This window comes from Marmota marmota, unplaced genomic scaffold (assembly GCF_001458135.2).
Source record: "Marmota marmota marmota unplaced genomic scaffold, marMar, whole genome shotgun sequence".
In the NCBI taxonomy this organism is placed as follows: domain Eukaryota; kingdom Metazoa; phylum Chordata; class Mammalia; order Rodentia; family Sciuridae; genus Marmota; species Marmota marmota.
Window position 1 is genome coordinate 226,933 of NW_026000207.1, and position 21,028 is coordinate 247,960.

At 52.3% G+C, this 21,028-nt stretch overlaps 1 protein-coding gene across 1 annotated transcript; it reads right to left on the reverse strand.

Moving 5' to 3' along the window:
- Positions 1–7,815: 7,815 nt before the first annotated feature.
- Rps5 (ribosomal protein S5) lies at positions 7,816–12,826 on the reverse strand. The gene is made up of 6 exons (XM_015505553.2): positions 12,673–12,826; positions 11,748–11,856; positions 9,056–9,265; positions 8,768–8,896; positions 8,011–8,109; positions 7,816–7,932 (listed from the first exon to the last, which is right to left on the reverse strand). The coding sequence occupies exons 2-6, from the start codon at positions 11,853–11,855 to the stop codon at positions 7,864–7,866; spliced, it is 615 nt and encodes a 204-aa protein (XP_015361039.1). The 5' UTR covers position 11,856; positions 12,673–12,826; the 3' UTR covers positions 7,816–7,863.
- Positions 12,827–21,028: the final 8,202 nt, after the last annotated feature.

Below are 21,028 nucleotides of genomic sequence, written 5' to 3' on the forward strand. Positions count from 1 at the left end.
CCAGGGCCGTCCGGACGGGGCCTGGCCAGGGGTCCCACAAAGCCCGCGGTCTGAGAGCGACGCGCCGACCTCGCGGTACGGCGAAGGCGGGGCCTCACCGCCCGACCTCTCGCCTCTGATTGGCCGTTCAGATCTGACGCGCTCGCCGTTCCTCCCACCAGGCTGGGGGGGGGGCTCCTGGCGCGCGCAGGGAGGGCGGGGCCTGTGGCCAGAGCAATAAAAGCCCCGACTCTCCTGCCCGGAGGGGGGGGGGGGTCTCCTGCCCACCCGTCCGCTTTCCCGGGTGACCCGGGAGGGGGCGAGGGAGGAGGTGAGATGGTGGCTTAGTGTGTAGGCGAAAAGGGCGTCGGAGGAGAACTGAGGAGGGAGGGAAAACAGGCTGCCGGCGGGGGTGAGGTGAGCAGGGATTTTGAAGACAGCTCCCGCAGCCACCCTGCCCTGCTGGGCAGCCTGTTTCACCATCTTTGAGTCTGGACATTGCACCCCCCAGTGTCCAGCGACGGCCCCTTTTGGCCCCTGGTTCCTCGGAGGCCAAGAGAATGCCCACGGACTTGTCGGGTCTGGGCAGGAGCCTCTGGGACCCTGGCAGGATTCTGTATTAGTCAGGGCCCTCTAGAGGAACAGAACCAAGAGGAGGTATGATTATGAAAAGGGGGTTATTAGCTTGGCTTGTACAACCAGAAGCTGGATCGTCCACAGTGGCCATTGCAGGCTGGAGAGCTGGAAGAACCAGCAGCAGCATGGTCCAAGATGCTGAAGCCTCAGAACAAGAGAGATCAGTGGTGCTGCCCCAATCCAAGACTGAAGGCTTCTGAAAACTCCCTGGAGACTCACTGGCAGAGTCCACTTGGGCAGAGTGGAGGAGCAAGAGTCTGATGTCCTCCTACCATCCCAGCAGCAATCAAGAATGCAGTCAAGAAGAATCTAGCTTGCATCTGCTGCCACTTCCTGGTTCTTCAGCTTTTATTCCATCTAAGCCTCCAATCTATTGGACTGGGCTGCCCACGTATAGGGAGGGTCTCCACTTTGGTTAGCTATCCCACATGCCAGTCATTCCTAGACATATCCTCACGGACACACCCAGAAGCCTCTTTTTTTAAATATTATTTTTTAGTTTTAGGTGGACACAATATCTTTATTTTACATTTATGTGGTGCTGAGGATCGAACCCAGTGCCTCATGCATGGTAGGCGAGCCCGCTACTACTGAGCCACAACCCCAGCCCCCAGGAGCCTGTTAATCTTCAGCATTTTTAATCCAATCAGGTTGACGACTTAAATTAACCATTATAGATCACAAACAGTGGAGCCCCTGACATCCCTCCTGGCTTGTGGGGAAGAGAGCTGGGAGACAGGACTAGGGAAGGTTTGGGAAAGTGAGCTCGGCAGAGGAGGCAGTGTGGTGGCCAGAAGAAGGGGTCAGTCTGCTCAGCCCTTCATCTGCAGTGTGAGGTCAGTCCTTGTTCCTGAGTCCCCTAACCCTGGCATGTAAAAGTCACTCAACAAATATTTGTGGATAAACAAATTTCCTCAAATTGAGGGTTTATTGTCGCCCATATTAGAGAAGAGAGAACAAGGCCTGGCCCACACAGGCCTCTTGGGCACCTGTGCCAGAGTCTGAAGCTGTCTCCACTTTCTGGGCATCAAGGCACAACAAAACTGGGGCTAAGTGACAAGGCCATGGACCAGTGGTGGTGTCCAGTGGGCATGGGGTGGGCAAAGGGAGGGTGCAACTCCTGAGCCCAAGATGAGAGGGACATGGGCTGGGGTGAAAAACTACCCCGTGGTCCCGTGCTGGGTGGTTTAGGGCAGCCCCTTTGTGGGCAGTGGGCAAGGAGGAACCAAAGTAGTAATCTACAGATGGATGTCAGCAACACCTGGGCTCTGTCATCAGCCTCCTTTTAGGGAAGGAGCGGATAAGGCCCAGGCTCCCAGACTGGAATGGTGCAGAAGCCACAGTAGTTCTTCCAAGGCAGCTAGTTAGGACAGGGAGGGGACAGCCCTGCCCACACCCCTGGCCTCCACCTGTCCTCCCCAGATTCATTTACCTTTCTGCAGGATGTGCACCTACCTCAATGCCAGCTCTTGAATGCACTTAAGGATACAGCCCTGAGGTTCCCTCCTCCAGGATCCTGCAGGGTCCTCCTCAGACGGCAAACTCTCTGGCTTCTCTTCACTGCCAGCCAAGGATCCCTTTCTGGCCAGGTCTGCCCACCCTCACTCCCCCAGGTTGGGGTGGAGAAGAGTCAGTGAGGAGGGAGATCTCAGAATCCCAAAGATGTCCAGGTGGTGATCCCTAGAACCTGTGAGTCTGCTAACTTACCTAGAAAAATGGACCTTGTAGATTGATTAGATTAAGAGTCTGGGGATGGGAGTTATCTTGGATGATCTGTACAGACCCACGGTACTCTCACAGTCTTTTTAAGTGAAAGAGAAGGGTCAGAGAGGTTTGTAGATATTATGCTGATGGCTTTGAAGAAACTATGCCAAGCCAAGGAAGACAGCTGTAGAAGCTGGGAAAACTAAGGACACAGATTTTTGCATAGCCTCCAAAAAGAACTAGAACTGTTTGAACCTGGATGTTAGTCCAGTGAAATGATCTTGGGCTTCTGGACTGCAGAACTGTAAGATAATAAATGTATTATCCTAAGGCATTGAGTTGGGGATAGTTTGTTACAGTAGCCAGAGAAAGGACCACCAGCCCTGCTCCTGCCGGGCTGGTTTCCTTCCTGAGGCAGGGGTGTGGCTTCCCAGTGACCCAGTGTGCTAACCCCAGCTCCCACGGATGATGTTCACAGTGGTGTGGGGCAAGACTGGTCTGGGAAGACACACCCTGGACTCCCTGGTGTTCCTCCTCTGGCTTGCCACCTGAACTACTTCTGAAGACATGCCTGAGTCAGGGTGTTGGGGCCCTGGCAAGCCTTGGGTACCCACAAGCATTCCCAGGCTGCATCTCAGTTATCTGTGATGCCACCAATTTCCAGTAACCATTCCCCCAGTAACCTCTTGGCACCCACTGCATTTCCAGTGCTGGCGACAGACATGTGAACATCACACAGGAGCTTCCCATCACACGTGAGCCTCCCCATCCCTTGGTGAACCCCAACACCAAGTGGGGTTTCAAGGCCTGTGGTCAGTCTGTGCAGAAGGTAGCTACCATCGGCCTCTCCTGTGACAAGAAGGCTTCTGGGAGCCCATGCCACCTTCCCTGAAGACTGCTGTGAACTAGAAGACTCCAACTTCCACTGGAGCTGGAGGAGAGGCTCCGCAGAGCTGATGGAGCCATGGAGAAGGAAACTGGCCCCTGCCATCAAACTAAAATGCTTCTTCACATCAAGGAAGCAGCCAAGAATGTGAGGAGAGCCTACTGAATGGGAGAAAATCTTGGCCAGATGCACCTCAGAGCATTAATCTCTAGGATATATAAAGAACTCAAGAACTCAAAAAACTGAACGTCAAAAAACCAAATAACCCAATCAAAAATGAACAAAGGAACCAAACACTTCACAAAAGAAGAAATATGAATGGTCAATAAATATATGAAAAAATGTTCAATATCTCTAGCAATTAGAGAAATGCAGATTAAAACTACAATGAGATTTCATCTCACTCCAGTCAGAATGGCAATTATCAAGAATACAAATAACCATAAATATTGGTGAGGATGTGGGGAAAATGATCAATTTGTACATTGCTGTTGTAACTGCAAATTGGTGCAACCACTCTGGAAAGCAGTATGGAAATTCCTCAGAAAACTTGGAATGCATCCACCATTTGACCCAGCTATCCCACTCCCTGGTTTGTGAGCTTGGTAGGGGAGGCAATACTAAATATCAGCATACTACAGTAACAGCTCAATTAACAGTAGCTAAGTTATGAAACCAACATAGGTGCCCTTCAGATGAATGGGTCAAGAAAATGTAGTACATATACACAATGGAATATTAGCCACAAAGAAGAATGAGATTATGGCATTAGCTGGTAAATGGATGGAACTAGAGACTCTCCTGGTAAATGAAATAAGCCAATTCCCCCAAAACAAAGGCCAAATGGTTTCTCCGATATGTGGCTGCTGAAATACAATAAGTGCCCTGGGGGTGGGAGGGTATTGTAATGGATTGGACAGGGCAGAGTTGTGGTGGGGGGAGAGAGTGAAGATGGGAATGGGAAAGACAGAAGAATGAATCATTCATAACTTCCTATGTTCACCATGAATACACAACCAGTGAAACTCTACATCATGTACTCCCACAAGTATGTATGATATGTCAAAATACATTCTACCGTCAGATATAACTAAATATATAACAACAAAAAAATTGACCCTTGGAAATTAATCAGGGTGAAGGGACTCGGCAGGAAAAGAGGCCAGAATCACTGAGGCTAACCAGGGAAGTCCAGGACTCCTCTAGTCACATGCTTGTGTCTGACTTGGGCCACCTTGGCTTCCGTAAGCCATGATGACCACAGCTGCCCCACAGCATGTTGGGAGGTTTGCAGAGTCATGATCCAGAGGTGAAGGCAAGCTGGGACTTAGAAACAGGGTAGCAGCCCGTCTTCATGAGATGGCCTCGCTGGGCCTCAGCAATTTAGCAAGGCCCAAAGCAACTAAGAGATACGTGTCTCAAAAAGTAAATAGTTCAGGCGGCTGGGGGTGTGGCTCAAGCGGTAGTGCGCTCCCCTGGCATGCGTGCAGCGGGGTTCGATCCTCAGCACCACATACAAACAAAGATGTTGTGTCCCCCGAAAACTAAAAAATAAATATTAAAATTCTCTCTCTCTCTCTCTCTTAAAAAAAAAAAAAAAGTAAATAATTCAGGGACAGTGGAGCATACCAGTAATCCCAGTGGCTGGGGAGGCTGAGACAGGAGGATCTCAAGTTCAAAGTCAGCCTCAGCAATTGCAGGTGCGAAGCAACTCAGTGAGACCCTGTCTCTAAATAAAATACAAAATAGGGCTGGGGATGTGGCTCAGTGTCCGAGTGCCCTTGAATTCAGTCCCCAATACACCCCCCCAAAAAAAAAAAAAAAAAGTAAAAAGGACTGGGGATGTGGCTCAGCAGTTAAGGGCCTCTGGGTTCAATCTCTGGTACTAAAGAGAGAGACGAAGACAGAGACAGGGCCCTACCATCCCTGGTCAGGTCACCCCTGCCCCTCCGAGCCTGAGTTCCAGCCAGGGGCATACTTGTCTTCCTATGTCCGTCCTGCAGGCAGTAGAGTGGAAAGAAAAGCTCACACTCCGTGTGGGATAGTTGTCCCTGCAAGGAACAGTGGAGGGGCATGACCACAAGATATCAACAGCAACTTTTCTCTCCAAGACCCCTCGACCTACAGTGCACCCCAAGGAAGAGTGGATCAGAACCTTCAACCCTGGTGCCGGCTGGGGATTCTTCCGCGGCCCTCTTTCAAGTTCAGAGCCCCTGTATGGATGTCAGTGGGGTAGTGCCCAGCTGGACTCCACTAGACTCCCAACTAGATCTCAACAGGGGTGAGGTTCACCAGTGACCTCCAGGAAAACCCTTACAAACGTCAGGCCAGGGCACCCTCAGCTGGACAGCCATGGGAATCAGCCAGAGACATCTCCAGGTGGCCTCCCATGAGGGTCAGGTGTGTTCCCAGAGGATCCATGTGGACCCGCTGCGGTGGTTGCTGCTGTCCGTGGTGGTACTACCTAAGTGCCCTGCCCAGTCTGAAGAGATAGGTGCTGGGAATGCACACGCTAAGGCCCCGGGGGATGCCCAGAGGATCCCAGGCGCAGCGCGGAGGCACTCATCGAGGTCCCCACACCCTCCTCATGCCCCTTAGTCGTGGGGTCCAGCCGGGGCCCTCCCCTGCTGGCCACGTGCGGTCTGATGGGTCGTCCAGCGTGCCCTCTGGCTGGGCTGGGTCCTTAGGGACGCTCTCGCGCTCCAGCGCACCCACCGCAGGCCCTGGCAGGGTGTTGGGGCCCTGGCAAGCCTTGGGTACCCACAAGCATTCCCAGGCTGCATCTCAGTTATCTGTGATGCCACCAATTTCCAGTAACCATTCCCCCAGTAACCTCTTGGCACCCACTGCATTTCCAGTGCTGGCGACAGACATGTGAACATCACACAGGAGCTTCCCATCACACGTGAGCCTCCCCATCCCTTGGTGAACCCCAACACCAAGTGGGGTTTCAAGGCCTGTGGTCAGTCTGTGCAGAAGGTAGCTACCATCGGCCTCTCCTGTGACAAGAAGGCTTCTGGGAGCCCATGCCACCTTCCCTGAAGACTGCTGTGAACTAGAAGACTCCAACTNCTCGAGGCAGAAGACGTGGCCGCAGTCTAGGCGCTTGGGCAGCTTGAACACGCCGTCGAAGGGCGACACACAGATGAGGCACTCCATGGGAGACGCGGGGGGCAGAATGGGGCCCGAGCCGGGGCTCCCATCGCCCTCGTCCTCCTCTTCGTCCTCTTCCTCATCTCTACCTGGGAAGCCGGGCGCAGAGGGCGCGCCTGGGGAGCTGGGGCCCGCACTCTGAGTCCGCAGGCGGCGGAGCCAGGGAGGCCGCGGGCAGGGCATCTGGAACCAACCTACGGGGAGAGGTGGTCAGGCGGGGAAGGGCAGCAGCACGTAGGGTGCCAGAGGGAGGACTTCTAGAAAAGGGGCTGCTCTGAGGGGGTTACCCAGAACAGGGGGGGACTGTCAGGTTAACAGGAGCCAAGGCGTCAGGGATGGGCCCTCAAAGGTCCAGGTAGAGACTGCACCACTTGTAGATTGTGTGGACCCAGTGTCTCCAGGAATAGGTGCAGGGGACCAAGGTTAAGTGGGACTCCCAGACCTGGGAAAGCAAACCTGGCTGTGGCACCCAAGATGCCACGGAGGACCCACCAGGGTCAACTCCTGAGATAAGGATGCGTTCAGACCAGTGAAGTATCCTGAGCTACAGGGTGAAGGGACAGCCAGCAACCCTCCCTACCTTGTGATGCCTTCTCCTCTGCCTGCTGGGGGTGTCCCTCCTGTTCTGCCCAGTCTCTGGTCTGCCTGCTGTTGGGTATCTGACTGCCCCTCCCTAGGGGAGGGTGTCTGACCTGGGGCCACCCCCCACAGGTCCCACGCACCTGCTGAACTTGTCTGGCTGGCTACCCCACCCCCAAGACCAAGTCTGCCAGGAACAGCAAGCCTGACTTGGGTGGATGGATGCTGATGATACTGGGCAGGCGGGGATGCGACACCCTTTTCCAAAACCTACCTCGGTGCCCCTGTAACCCTAGCAACTGGAGTTTGCAAGACAAGGATCCCAAGTCAAGGGTTGGCCTGAGAGTTTCAGGGGGCTGGGGATGTAGCTTCGCGTGCAAGGTCACAGGTTCAATCCACTGTGAAACCAAACATTCCACTATGGAGCCACCAGATGAGCTGCCCGGGCAGGCTCCTGCTTCTCCTAGCACCCTGTGAGTACAGGGCCTGACCTACAGGCCACAACCCAAACAGTGAAGCCAGCATACACATCTAAGAGGTGGACAGCTGGACTGACCAGCCTGCACACAGGGCTGGGATGACTGTGGCCCAGACAACAGACCTTCTTTACCTCTACCTGGGCGTGCTTTTGAGGAGCCTGACCTCAGGATGATCCACAGGTACCCAGGTCTCACGACCAAGACCAGAGCAACATCTGATATGCCAGGCTCTCACGTCATGGACATCCTCTTCCCTCATTCCCAATACCTGTTGGAACACTCTAGGGCATCTGGCCGGTGCCCTGTGACTCAGGTTTCTACAGGCTGACAAAGTCATGCCAGTGCCATGAGCATCCCCATCACACAAGGCCACCCCCCAAAACACAGGCAACCGATGGGTACAGCTGTCCCCAAGGGAAGACAGTTTATTGGTCAGCAGCCGGGAAATCAGCGGTTGGACTTGGCCACACGCTCCAGCTCGTCTTTCTTTTTGATGGCGTAGGAGTTAGAAGAGCCCTGTGAGGAAACATCGAATTAGCTCTAGATGCTGGGAGCGCCCCCGACCCCTGCCCTGAGACCCACATTCCAACCCACCTTGGCAGCATTAATGAGCTCATCTGCCAGGCACTCAGCAATCGTCTTGATGTTCCGGAAGGCTGCCTCACGGGCCCCTGTGCACAGCAGCCAGATGGCCTAGAGCATAGGGGTCAAATTAGGCCTGTAGGACTGTGGCCCTCCAGTAACTGGGCCCATTCAGACAAGATACAGGGGGAGGTGACATCGGCTGGAAAAAAACAAGCGTCCACAGACAAACACACCCAATGATAGGACTTTAGACCTGCCATAACAATGTGATGCGTGCTCTTGACCTGGACCTTTGATTGACAAGGTAAAGGGCACATTGGGACAGATGAATAAATGACAGATATCGTATTGCTATTAAATTCCTCAGGAATGGAATGATGGGAACAGATAAGCCTTGCTCATAAGACACCTGCTCAAATGCTTAGGGAAAAACTGTTAGAATTACTATAACTGCTTCTTACCAGGTCCAAGAAGAGGAAACAAAAAGAAAAGAAACCACCCCACACAGTGCATCTGTAGCATACACTACAATTATGGTACACTTTACACACTGTACATCAGAAACAAGATGAAGCCAGACTTTGAAGGGCTCCGGGAGCCAGGATGTGCTCTGAACAGGGTGTGATTCCAGGAAGCTTTCCTGGAGGAAGTGAGGCTCCAGGTAAAACATGCAAACAGGGACAACCTTTCCGCCCCAGGCAGGACTCCACCCACTCCTGGCAGCTCTTCCCATTCCACCTGCCCAAGGCCAAGGGCCCAGCCCCACCTGATTCACACGGCGCAGTGGGGACACGTCCACAGCCTGCCTTCTCACTGTGCCAGCTCGCCCAATGCGTGTTGAATCCTCCCGGGGGCCACTGTTGATGATGGCATTCACCAGGACCTGCAGAGGGTTCTAGCAGACAAGGGGGGCTATGAGCTCAACGTGCTCCCCCTCCCCGACTCAATCCTAAAACAGGGTGACAGCCACATAGGTGATAAGTGTGGCATGCATACCAGGGCGCTTCAGTATGTGGTACAGGCACAGCCTGCCTTGCTTGTCACAGAGTCCTACCTCACCAGTGAGCAGGTGGATGATCTCAAAGGCATGCTTGACGATGCGCACAGTCATGAGCTTCTTGCCGTTGTTGCGGCCATGCATCATCATGGAGTTAGTGAGGCGCTCCACGATGGGGCACTGTGCTTTGCGGAAGCGCTTGGCAGCATAGCGTCCTGCACTGTGGGGCAGGTACTTGGCATACTTCTCCTTCACCGCAATGTAATCCTGAGGCAGCAGGGGATGAGGAACAGTCAGGAACAGGATGGACACAGCCCAGGACCAGAGGATACCCAGTACCCAACACTGCAATCCCAGTCTGCCCCCGCCCCAGGGGATATGGATGTGAATCCAGCTTGCCTTGAAAGAGGGAAAACTACACAAGTGGATTTCCTTCCATGTAACACTTCAAGAGCACTCCATTCCCAACGGAGTGAAGTCCATTGTTTGTTTTTTTTTTTGCAACAGTGCTCCCTGAACACGGACGCTGTAGGGTGGACGATTCTCTGCTGAAACTACCACAGGATGTTCGGCAGTACCCAGTACACTAGCAGCAACCCACTCAGTTTTTGTTTGTTTTGGCAGTGCTGGGATTGAACACAGGGCATACTAGGCAGGTGCTCTACTATCCCTCTTTATTTAGACAGGGCCTCTCCAGTTACTGAGACTGGCCTCAAACTTGCAATCTTCCTGCCTCAGCCTCCCGAGTTATTGGAATTGCAGGCATGCACCACTGTAATTTTGATAACTAAAAATATATCTAGATGTTGCTGAGTGTCATCCGAGTCAGAAACATTGTTAAAGGCCAAAATGGTAGCCTTGCATACATAAGGATGGCAGAAGGAAATTAGAGGAGTATGCAAAGTGGACTGCAGTTGATACTTCCATTACAAAATGTGCCCAAGGCCACTCCCCCACCCCCAGTTTTTACATTTTTAATACCTTTATTTTTATATGTGTTACTGAGGATAGAACCCAGTGCCTCACAGGTGCTAGGCAAGTGCTCTACCACTGAGCTACAACCTCAATCCCATAGTTTTTACCTTTCTAAAGCATTGTACAAAAACAAAAACAAAAAAAAGTAACTGAAATCCAATGTGACCGTGAGGCAAAAACATACCATCTGGTTCCTAATGAAGAAGTTTGGGCCTGTGGGGTGCTATGGTACAGCACTCGCCTATCATGCAAGAAGCCCTAGATTCCATCCCTTGCACCACAATATACAAAGCTGCCTACGCAAACCCATGGAGGGGTGAAGTGAAGCTCTCCCAGACATCCAGAATGAAAATAATCCTGTATCCTTTAGGCACAGTACATAAGTGCTATGGCATCTTTAGAGGGAACAAAAATGCTTTAATTTCTTTTCAAACAAAAAGGAAAAAAAATGAACACAACTCACATTTATCTTTATACAAACACATTCACAAAATATCATTATTATTATTATTACTACTGTTTTATGGTGCTAGAGATTGAACCCAGCGGCACTTAACCACTGAATTCTCGGCTCTTTTTAAAATTTATTTTCTCCTTTGAGACAGGGTCTAACTAAGTTGCTTAGGGCCTCAGTTAGTTGCTGAGTCTGGCCTTGAACTTGTGATCCTCCTGCCACAACCTCCCAAGGTGCTAGGAACTACAGGCTTGCAAAATATAACCTTTAATATTAATTTTTTTTAAAACACAGGAAGAGCCCTCAAAAATACAAGCTCCTAAGGTCCATGAAACTCCTGAAACAGGAAGCTATTTGAGCGCTGGGGGCATGCTCAGCAAAGTGCACACCTCTGCATCAAGGGGCAGGAGTGGCAGAAACTCTGTAAAACAGTATGAGAATAAGACAGAAGTACAAGCACTTACAATTCTTGATTTCAACATGTTACAAAGCTACAGTAATCAGGACAACACAGTACTGGCATAAATATAAGATATACAAACCAACAACATAATTCAGAATCCAGAAATAAACCCATATATTCACGGCCAACTGATTTTCAACAAGTTCACCATTCAACTGGTTAAAAAACAGTCTTAACAGATGATGTTGGATAACCAGACCACGTTAAAAAAAAAAAAAAACCCGAGATGCTGGGTTAGGGCTATAGCTCAATGGCAGAGCACTTGCCTGGCATGTGTGAGGCACTGGGTTCAATTCGATCCTTAGCACCAATAAAACTATAAAATAAAGGCATTTTGTCCAACCCCCACCCCAACCACCCAGATGCTTCCACTTTAAAACAATAGAAAAATAGTTTGTGTGTGTGTATAGTCCTAGCTGTTGAATGCAGGGCCTTGAACACATTAGGCAAGCACTCTACCACTGAGCTATAGACCCTAGACTAAATGGTAAACAGTTATGTGTATTCACTACAAAAACAACAAAACGCATGCAACAGTATATGTGATACTTCTGAAAAAGGAACCCCATATAAAACTGTACTAACCTTTAGGCAAGATACAAGAAAGAGTGGATGTGGTGATTCAGCGATCTTTTTAAAACATATTTTACTTGTAGGTGGACATGATACCTTTATTATTTATATGTGGTGCTGAGGACTGAACCCAAGGCTTCACACAGGCTAGGGAAGGGTTCTAATGCTGAGCCACAACCCCAGGGATCTTTTTAACTGTCCTGACTTTAAATGTTGACTTAGTGGAACAATCCCCATCTCCTTCCAACGCCTAGTAGGGAAGGCCAGTGTCAAGTCCCCCTCACCTGCAGGGAAATGTCATTGATCTGCACATCATCAGTGCTCCACTTCCCGAAGAGCTTGATGTCCGGGGTCTCTGCCACTGCAGGTGCGGCTGTCTCCCACTCCGTCATCCTGGGGACAGGGTGAGAGCAGAAATAAACAGAGTCCACCAGCCTGGAGCACAGGCTCCAACTCCGGTGGGATCAACTGTGAGGCTGACCCCATCCTGTGGGAATCAGAAGGGACCTAAATAAACTGTGAACATCTAGGCACCCCACCCCCCACCCCTGAGGCTGACCCTCCTCCTAGCGGTGAATTGAAAAGCTAGGAGGGACCACTTTCTCAGGCTTCGGAAAAGCACTCGGCTGCCATCCGTCTCACCCCGGAGCCCCGGTTCCAAGATCTGACAAGTCACCTTGTCCACAGCTGCTTCATGAAGCCCTACAGCGGCTTAGCAGACAATGCTCAGCCCAGCATCTGACGGGAATCACATACCGCCATGCCAATTTTACCCAGGCAAAACAGGCTGCTCTGAACGTCTTCCGCATCCTTGAGGTGGTAACACTATCTGACATAAGGATAACCGCACAAATGCTGCGACAGGACCCATGAAAAAGTTTCCATTCCGGCTTGATACTAGGCAGACACTAAGAATTCTCTGAGGAAAACGAACACTGGTAACAAATGGTTACCAAGGAGCTACGAGAACGGGAACTTCCGGTCTCAATGTGCAGCCGAAAATCCCACATCAGTGCCCGGGCGCGCTGCCTCGGCGGTGGAGGACCATGGCGTAGCACCCAGTGGCTTTGGCCGCGCGCGCTTCCGAGTACCCGTTTTCCAGAAGAGGGGAGAGCCGAGCACGGAAGGCGCAGGGCCCTGGGCCCCTCCGCCGATCTCCAGAAGACCCTGGGCCGCCCCTTCGGGACCCAGACCCCCCTACAGCCTAACCTGAGAGCACAGCTGGGGAGTCTCGGTCGCTCCGCGTGCACCACGCGCCACACTCGTACAGACAGGAAGAGGCCGCGCAGCGCAGACCGACGCTTTTAAGTGGAGGGAAAACTTCCGGGTCAGCAGAGGCTCCGGGAGAGCACAGTGGCACTGAGCGCTCACAGACCAATCCGGAGTGAGGATGAAAGGCAGCCTCCCAATCAGACGAACGCGCCTATCCGCCGCGCACGCGCACTCTCAGAAGCGGGACCACAACTTGCCTGGCGGAAGTGCAGTAAGACGTCGTTGCCAGGACACGGGGGCCAGTGCACCAGTGCCTAGACGTCCAAGACCAACGCCGCCATTTCAAATGAGGGCAGAAGTCCGGGACGCGATCATTTCGGCCCGGCATTCGGCTCGGTACCCTATCGTTCTTTGCCGCCCTCAGGATGGCTTCCTCAGGACACACGCATCGCGTCTCCGCATTGGTGGAGTGAGTCTGCCACCGCCCTCCGCAGTGCCACGAGTATGCGCCGTCCACGCGCGGCCCCTCCCCACTGCCTGGGTCTGCGGGTCCCCGGCCGCGGCGGTCATTCCTCCGGGTACCTGCCGCCGGGATTTCCCCGCCGTCCTGCCTTTGCTTCCACAGTTTCGCGTCCTGGGGAGACGGGTTCGCGGCGCTGAGAGCCAGACCCACATGCTGGAGCAGTGCTACCCATCTGGAGGTGGGGGAATTGGAGCCGGGCAGGGCTGGCAAGCTGGGTCCCCTCGGGGGCGTTCTTTATCCTGGTGCTCATAACCGTGTCCGCGGCCCCGGCTCTTGGGCTGCTGTTTTGAATTAGGCTGACTTCTACTTAAAAAAAAAATTTTAGAAATATCTTTATTGTATTTATCTTATTTTTATGTGTTGCTGAGGATCGAACCCAGAGTCTTGCACGTGCTAGACGAGCGATCTACCGCTGAGCCACAATCCCAGCCTCTGACTTCTGCTTTTTTTTTTTTTTTAATATTTATTTATTTTTTAGTTCTCGGTGGACACAACATCTTTGTTTGTATGTGGTGCTGAGGATCGAACCCGGGCCGCACGCATGCCAGGCGAGCGCGCTACCGCTTGAGCCACATCCCCAGCCCCCTGACTTCTGCTTTTGAGACCAAAGGCTGTAATGAGGCATGGGACTGTTCCCCTATCCGGCTCCCATACAGGCCTCTATCTCTCCAGCTATTGCTTCTTCCAGCTGCTCCCAGAAGGATCTCTGAAAAGGTCAGCTGGGGAGGGGCTGACACTGTCCTTATAAAGATGGGTTAGGGATGTAGTTCAGTGCCCAAAACCACAAGGGAAAGAAGAGGCAAAGTTGGGGGAGACACCCATGTGACCATAGAGGCCTAGATTGAAGTGATGCACCCATAAGCCATGGAACATGGAGCCACCAGAAGCTTGAAAAAACAAGGAAGGGTCCTCCACAGAGAATGTGCCCTTGCACCACCTTATGAACTTATGATCTTCGGAACTCAGTAAATTGTGGTTTTAAGCCACTAAGTTTGTGGCAATTAATTACTGCAGACATCTGCACTAATATACTCCAGATACTGAAAAGCTCCCTTTGCCATGTTTGGCCTTTACTTCCGTGTCACCATGATAACCTCACGGAGACACCTGAGATGCCATCCTTCCTACCTCATTCTCTTGCCTCCTATAGTTAGGAATTACTCTGGGGTAAGCAGCTCCCTGATCCCATAGGGACAATTAAGAATCTAGGAACCAGATTGCTTACCTTTCAAAACAATCTTATGAGGTGGACATACCCATTTTACAGTCAGGGAGGCCCAGAGAGATGAAGTAACATTGTTCAGGTCAAAGAGCAGAAGGAATCTCCGATGGCTGCCCCATGGTGTGATCTCTCCTACTTCAGCTGCCTTTCCCATGTCCCTGCGTTGTGTCTCCCACAATTCTGGGGGCCCCTGCACATACACAATGCCTATGACATATTTGTTCTGTGAACAAGGAGTGGTCCTTTTCCCTAGGTATGGCATAATCCAGACAGGGACTCTATCCCTAAACCCTCTCCCTCTTCAAAGGAAATGCTGCTTGCCCAGTAACCATGTGATTATGGGCTGTAGTTACAGAAGGGTTTGTCCTGCCTCCAGGCCTGCTGAAATAAAGGTGCAAAGGAATGAACAGGCATACTGACTCTCCAGTTCTTGCAGGACTGCCCTATCTCTCCCTGCCACAGTGCCATGCCTATGGAGTGTGTCCAAACACAGGCTTCTAGGGACAGCTGCCTGTGCCAGTCCACCTGCTGGGTGACTTGGCTTAAGCCTCTTCTAGGTTCAGTCTGCAAGCTGCAGATTGAGACCCTGTGTTGTCAGGATGACTGTAGATCTGGAGAGATACAGGGAGAGTACATGTGCTGGGGTGTTGATAAGAATGGATCCAGTCCAATCCCCATACTTAGGGTTAGCTAGTAGAGAAAATGGGAGGCTGGCCAGGCATAGTGGAGCACACCTGTATTGTATTTTTTAAAAAATATTTATTTTTTAGTTGTAGTTGGATACAATATCTTTAATTAATTTGTTTTTATGTGGTACTGAGGATCAAACCCAGGGCCTCACCCATGCTAGGCGAGCTCTGTACCACTGAGCCACAACCCCAGCCCCACCCCTGAATTCTTAGCTGCTGAGACCTGCAAGTTACAGGGCAGCTTGGGCAACTTTGACCCTGTCTCAAAATAAAAAATGAAAAGGGCTGGTAACATATAGTTCAGTGACAGAGTGCCGCTGGGTTGAATCCCTAGTACTGGGGGTGGGTGGGGAGGGAGCATCAGGTGCTGGAAACACAGGCATAAGTACATAGAGGTACTACTGTGGTTGAATTGTGCTTGATGAGGTTGAAGGCAGAGGCTCTAGGCCTGAGGCATTCCCTTACTCTGCTCAAAAGGGACATAGGTCAGAGATTTTTTTTAAATTGTCAGACCTTCTAGTACCTCATGGAGACTATTAGTTTCCTGTTTGCTGATGTAACAAATTACCACAAACTTAGTGACATAATACAACACACAGGAGGTAAGAATTCCAAAATGAGTCCTGCACTGAGGTTAATACAGTGGGGTAGGACAGGCAAGAAGGTAACCTTTGCCTTCCCCACTGACCTAGATGCCTTCAACTCCTGCTGAAATTCCTTACTTTTTCTAACTTTGTTAACGGTTTTCAAGATTTGTGATTCAGGGCTAAGTGTGTGGCTCAGTGATAGACTGCTTTCCTAGGATTAATCCCCAACACTGCAAACCAACAAAAAAATTTTTTTTCCCTCCTGAGGAAATTTGGCCAAGCCACTGTGTTTTGCTTTCTTGGCTCCTGGTGTTTTTCTCCCCTCCTGGGAACTACCAATCTTCATTTCACCTCTGCACTTCCAGATCCTACAACCAGGGCCCCTGTTGGGAACTGGACCCAGAATAGTGGCTCCAGTTAAGCACAGCAACAGGGTCTGTGGGTGGGCTGCCATGGGATCATGCACCAGGTAGTTACTCCAGAGGGAGGCCCTTTCTGTGCACAAGAGCCGGAGGTCTCAGTCATTCAGAACTCCTCTTTATGCCTGAGTGCCTAAGTCCTGTGTGTTTTTGGAGGGCAGCAACCCAGGCCTTCAGCCAGTGGCAGAACCTGCTCCATTCATTAAACCACCACCCCCCTTAAGATTTTTGGAGTTAAGGTCTTGGGAGCCACCAGATGACACAGGGGGCCAGCGGTCCTCCAAGTGCCCTCCAGTCATCACTCCAACCTGGAGAAGCACTGACATGTCCTAGGCAGAGTAACAAACTAAGGACTAACCTTGCTGGACAGGGAAAACAGACCCCTTGGTGCAGGGGGCTCCATGTCCAGATTGCCACAGGATTGAGAAAGGGAATGGAGTAATCTGAGGGTTAGCAAATCGGTGGCACTCTGCCTGTGCCTGATTGGCTAACAAAATTAGCCTATGGATGCTTGCTTCGCAAGCACAAGGCCCTGGGTTCAATCCCCAATGCCCAAAAAAAAGGTCTATGGAGGGGGCCACGAGATAGATGGGGACAAGATGAGAGTGACAAATAGGTAGGATGTCTGACCAGCTCATCCTATCCAAGACCAAGGACCAAGGAGACAAGTACGGTCTCACCACTTTTGTGGGAGGCCGTGATTCTCCGCCGAGGCTGTAGAGTCACCTGGCGTCCAGATGATGCCTTCACTCTGAGATTCTGATTTTGTCATTCCAGAGAGCGCGCGCTCCTTGGGACATTTCAGAACTCTCCAGGTGTTTTGCATCCCCACCCAACACTTATTGCATCGAGGCTGGAAGTGGAAGCCCATTTCTGGGTCCCGACCCCTCGAAAACGTGACTGGGCGCAAGGCTAGCCAACATCCTGCCGGCCAATCTCCCGCTTGGCCCGGCGGGACGGGCGCGAAGGCGTTCTTTACCCGGACGCTGTCTCCTTGACGACGACGCAGGTTTGAGCTCTCCTTCCAAGGGGACGCACTACCTGGTTGCCATGACAAACGAGGTTTCCCCCTACCTCGGTTAACGAGAAAAGGGCGCAGCAGAACTACGTTTCCCAGCAGCCCCAGCGCAAGCGTCGTCCGCCATTACCCTAGTGGGGTCCCGAAACCCTCAGTGCCGCTCGGCCCGGAGGGTCCGGGAGGAGGGCTCCGCGTTGCGTGCGGGGCGGTGACCCTGAGACCGCCCCGGGCGAGTAAATGGCATTCTGCGCGGACCTGGGACCCTGGCCTTCGAGGCGGGGACCTCCGGGCGCTTTAGCGCTACTCTCTCCCGCGCCTGGGGACGGCGGCGGCGGGAAGCCTCGTACTTCCGGTCCGTCTACTCTGGGTCCGCGCCTTCAGTTCCGGGCAGGTCCGCAGTCTGTAGTTTGCCTTCCCCAGGCCGCGTGGGAGGTCGTGCCCCACGAGGGCAGGCCCAGGACTACCGGGGCAGCTCCGGGTCCCTCCGGTGGCGCCTCCTGGCCTTTGCACTTGGCTTCCCCTGCGCGTCGCCAAGCCCGGCGGCTCCTCTCCCGCGGTCGGACCCAGCGCCAACGCCCCCGTGGAAAGGCAGAAGAAGCCGCCGCCCCTCCCCACATTCCAGCGGCACTCTGCTGGACGTCCCCGACGGCTTGTTCTTCTAAGTGGACGCCTAGTGCGTAGCTTGCCTTCACTGCCCCACTTCACTCCGACCTCGGACGGATGTCCAGTGAGTGCTGAAACTTGCTGTCCCTGAGGGCCGGCCCGGAAGGAGGGCGGCACAGTGGGGAGAAGAGGGGACAGGTACAGAAGAGTCGTGCCGGCACGCAGGGGCCTGCTGCTTCCCGCCGCGTGTACGTGCAGGACCGACGGCTAGGGTTACTGTCCGTTAGGATGGTCGGGGAGGTTGGCCTGTGCCCCAGGGAGGTGCTGCTGCGGTGGACTGGGCACCTCTCCACAGCTCAGACCTGCCCTGTAGATCCTCTTGGGCTCACCGGACTTCCCGGGCCGCGGACCAACCCCCTGGGGGAGTTGAACCTCACTAACTTCCTGGGCCCTTTGGTTCTGCAGGGCTTAGTCTTGAACACTTGGTCTCTCAGCTCCCCTGTGCCCTAAGGTGGTGATTCTGCATCCTGCTCTCAACACCAGCAGCCCTGGGGACACTTAGAAAGGATTTGCTGTCAAAGCAGCCTGGGACAGCTGTAATGCAGGCCTGGGGACATGCTTCCCAGCTCCGGGGACCTGAAACCCAGATTATTCTTGCCATGCTTGTTCTTGGTTCTTGGGTCCAAGATCAGAAGGATTTTCAGTTTCAGGTGCGGGTAGTTGGATGGTGCAAGCTGGAAGGAAGCGGGGGCTGCAAGGCCTGGGTTGGGTTGTGGGAGGCAGGGGTTTTTTTGTTTGTTGGTTTGGTCCTGCCCCTCCCCCGTCCCCCCCCCCAACAGTATTGGGGGTTGAACCCAAGGACACTCTTATCATTGAGCTATATTCCCAGTCTTTTTTATTTTTGAGGGGGCACCTCTCCACACCTCAGACCTGCCTTGTAGATCCTCTTGGGCTCACAGGACTTCCCAGGCCGCGGGAATTGAATTCAGGGGCACTGGACCACTGAGCCATGTACCCAGCCCTGTAGGCCATGTGGGAATGCTGAGGTCTGTGAGGAGGCAGTAGGGGCAGGACAAGGGGAAGGCCTGCCAGAAAGGCAGGGCAGGGCAGAGAAAACAGTTTACGACAGTCTGGCTGGAATGATTCCGGCAAGCTTTAAACTGCAGATTATTTCCTAGTTGTTTGGCACCTGCCCTGGACGACTGAAACAGGAATATTGCCTCCAGAGGCACAGGGCCCAAACTGGTCAGTCTGCGTATCAAAGACTTGCTGCTGGCTGGCCCCAGGAGGGGCTGCTGTTGAGACAGGGTCTGTTTGTTGCCCAGGCTGGACTAACGTGATCCTCCTGCCTCAGCCTCAGTGCTAGGACCACAAGTGTGTGCCAACCTCCCAGCTCAGAAAGACTTTTGAGTGAAAGAAACCGTAAGGTACAGAAAATAAAAATATTCTCATATTTTCATCTTCCATCCTGTGAATGAGGCTAAAGGTCTGCAAGCTGGTGTTCCCGGCTTCTTCTCATGCCCTCTGATTCTAGTTGCAGCATTCCAGGGCCCCTTTTTAGCTTCCTTATATGCTCATGACTTCAGCAAGGTCATGCCAGGGAAATGCCCTGTCTGGGGATTGGCTCGGTGACAGTGGCAACAGCCATTAGGCCTAGACCTTCTTTGAGCACTCTGGGTCTGTACCAGAGTACTAATTGTCCATGCTTAAAATTTCCCATGTGTGCATATGTGTGTGTTGTTTTGTTTGTTCTTTGGTACTGGGGGTTGAACCCAGAGGTGTTTTACCAATGAGCTACATATCCAGCGAACCCTCTCCACCCCCGTTTTTGAATATTTTGAGACAGGTCTAAGTTGCTCAGGGCCTTGCTAAGTTGCTGATACTGGCCTTGAACTTCCAGTACTCTTGCCTCAGCCTCCTGAGTTGCTAGGATTACAGGGGTGCACCATCAAACCAGCAGGTGTGTGTTTTTAAGACAACGGACACTTATCATCTTGTATATTTTCTTAGGGTGAAGAAATAGGAGGAGCTTGGCAGGGTGATTCTGACTCAGGGTCTCCCCACTGTGCTGCCCTCCTTCCGGGCCGGCCCTCAGGGACAGCAAGTTTCAGCACTCACTGGACATCTGTGCCGGGGTTGAAGCTGAAATCAACATGTCAGTTGAAGCTGCATTCATCTGAAGGCCCTTTTGGCAGCTAGAGCCAGTAAAGACCAGGGATTCCTTGTGGGCAGAACCCCTGGTACTCGGGATCGAACCCAGGGAACTCCTTCCCTGTATGACTTCACTCAACTTAAGTGGGTACAGTAGGCCACCTATGGGCACTCAGACTGCCAGGAAAAGCTGGAGGGTGAGAGTGAGGGTGACGGGCTCTGTCTGATGCTGGGTGCTTTAATGATGAGCCTCAGGGTAGAGGGGAGGATGGCGGGTCCTATCCAAGAGAGGGACACCCACAGTCCCCTTTCTCATCCTGTGCACACAGCCTGCATAGTGCAGCTCCCCTGCAGTTACCCTGAGCTCTGCAACTGGGGTCTAGCTCTGGGGTGTGGACAGATGATAGATGACATGGAATACAATACACCATCTTCCTCACCTGCTTCACAGCCAGAGAGAAAACACGCAGCTGAAGACTCAAGGAAGTTGGTTAGACGTTAGAAGGGACCTGGACCCCTGAGTCACTGGGGACACAGCCTTCCTTGAAGGGCCCATTGACCCACTTCAGACTGTCCCAGGGGAAAAGTGTCGTATGGCACTGAGCTCCTGTAATTGTTATGGCAGTGTTGCCTGCTGCTGAAGACTTTTTAAAAAATTAAAGCTAAAATCATTACTTGTGCAAAGTGAGACAAAACAAACGTGTTAAGGATTTTTACTTCCTTGGTTTTTTATTTGTTGGTTGGTTGGTTCTGGGGGTTGGACTCAGGGGTGCATTACCACTGACCTACATCTCCAGTACTCATTTTGAGACAGGGTCTCACTCAGTTGACGATGCTGTCCTTGAATATGAAATCCTCCTGCCTCAGCCTCTTCATTAGCTGGGATAATAGGTGTATGCCACCAACCTGGTGGATTTTTACTTATTGACTAGAGAAATAGTAAGATGTCTGCAATTCTTTGAAGATGGAGGAAGGGACCACAAGCCAAAGAATACAAGGAAAGCAGCTAAACCCATTGGAAAAGGCAAGAAAAGTGGTTGTCCCCAGAGCCTTAGTGGGAGCTCAGCTGAAATCAACTGTGTGTGTGTGTGTGTGTGGGGTTGGGGGGGCTGGTTGGGATCAGCCGGAGTCTGAGGATTCA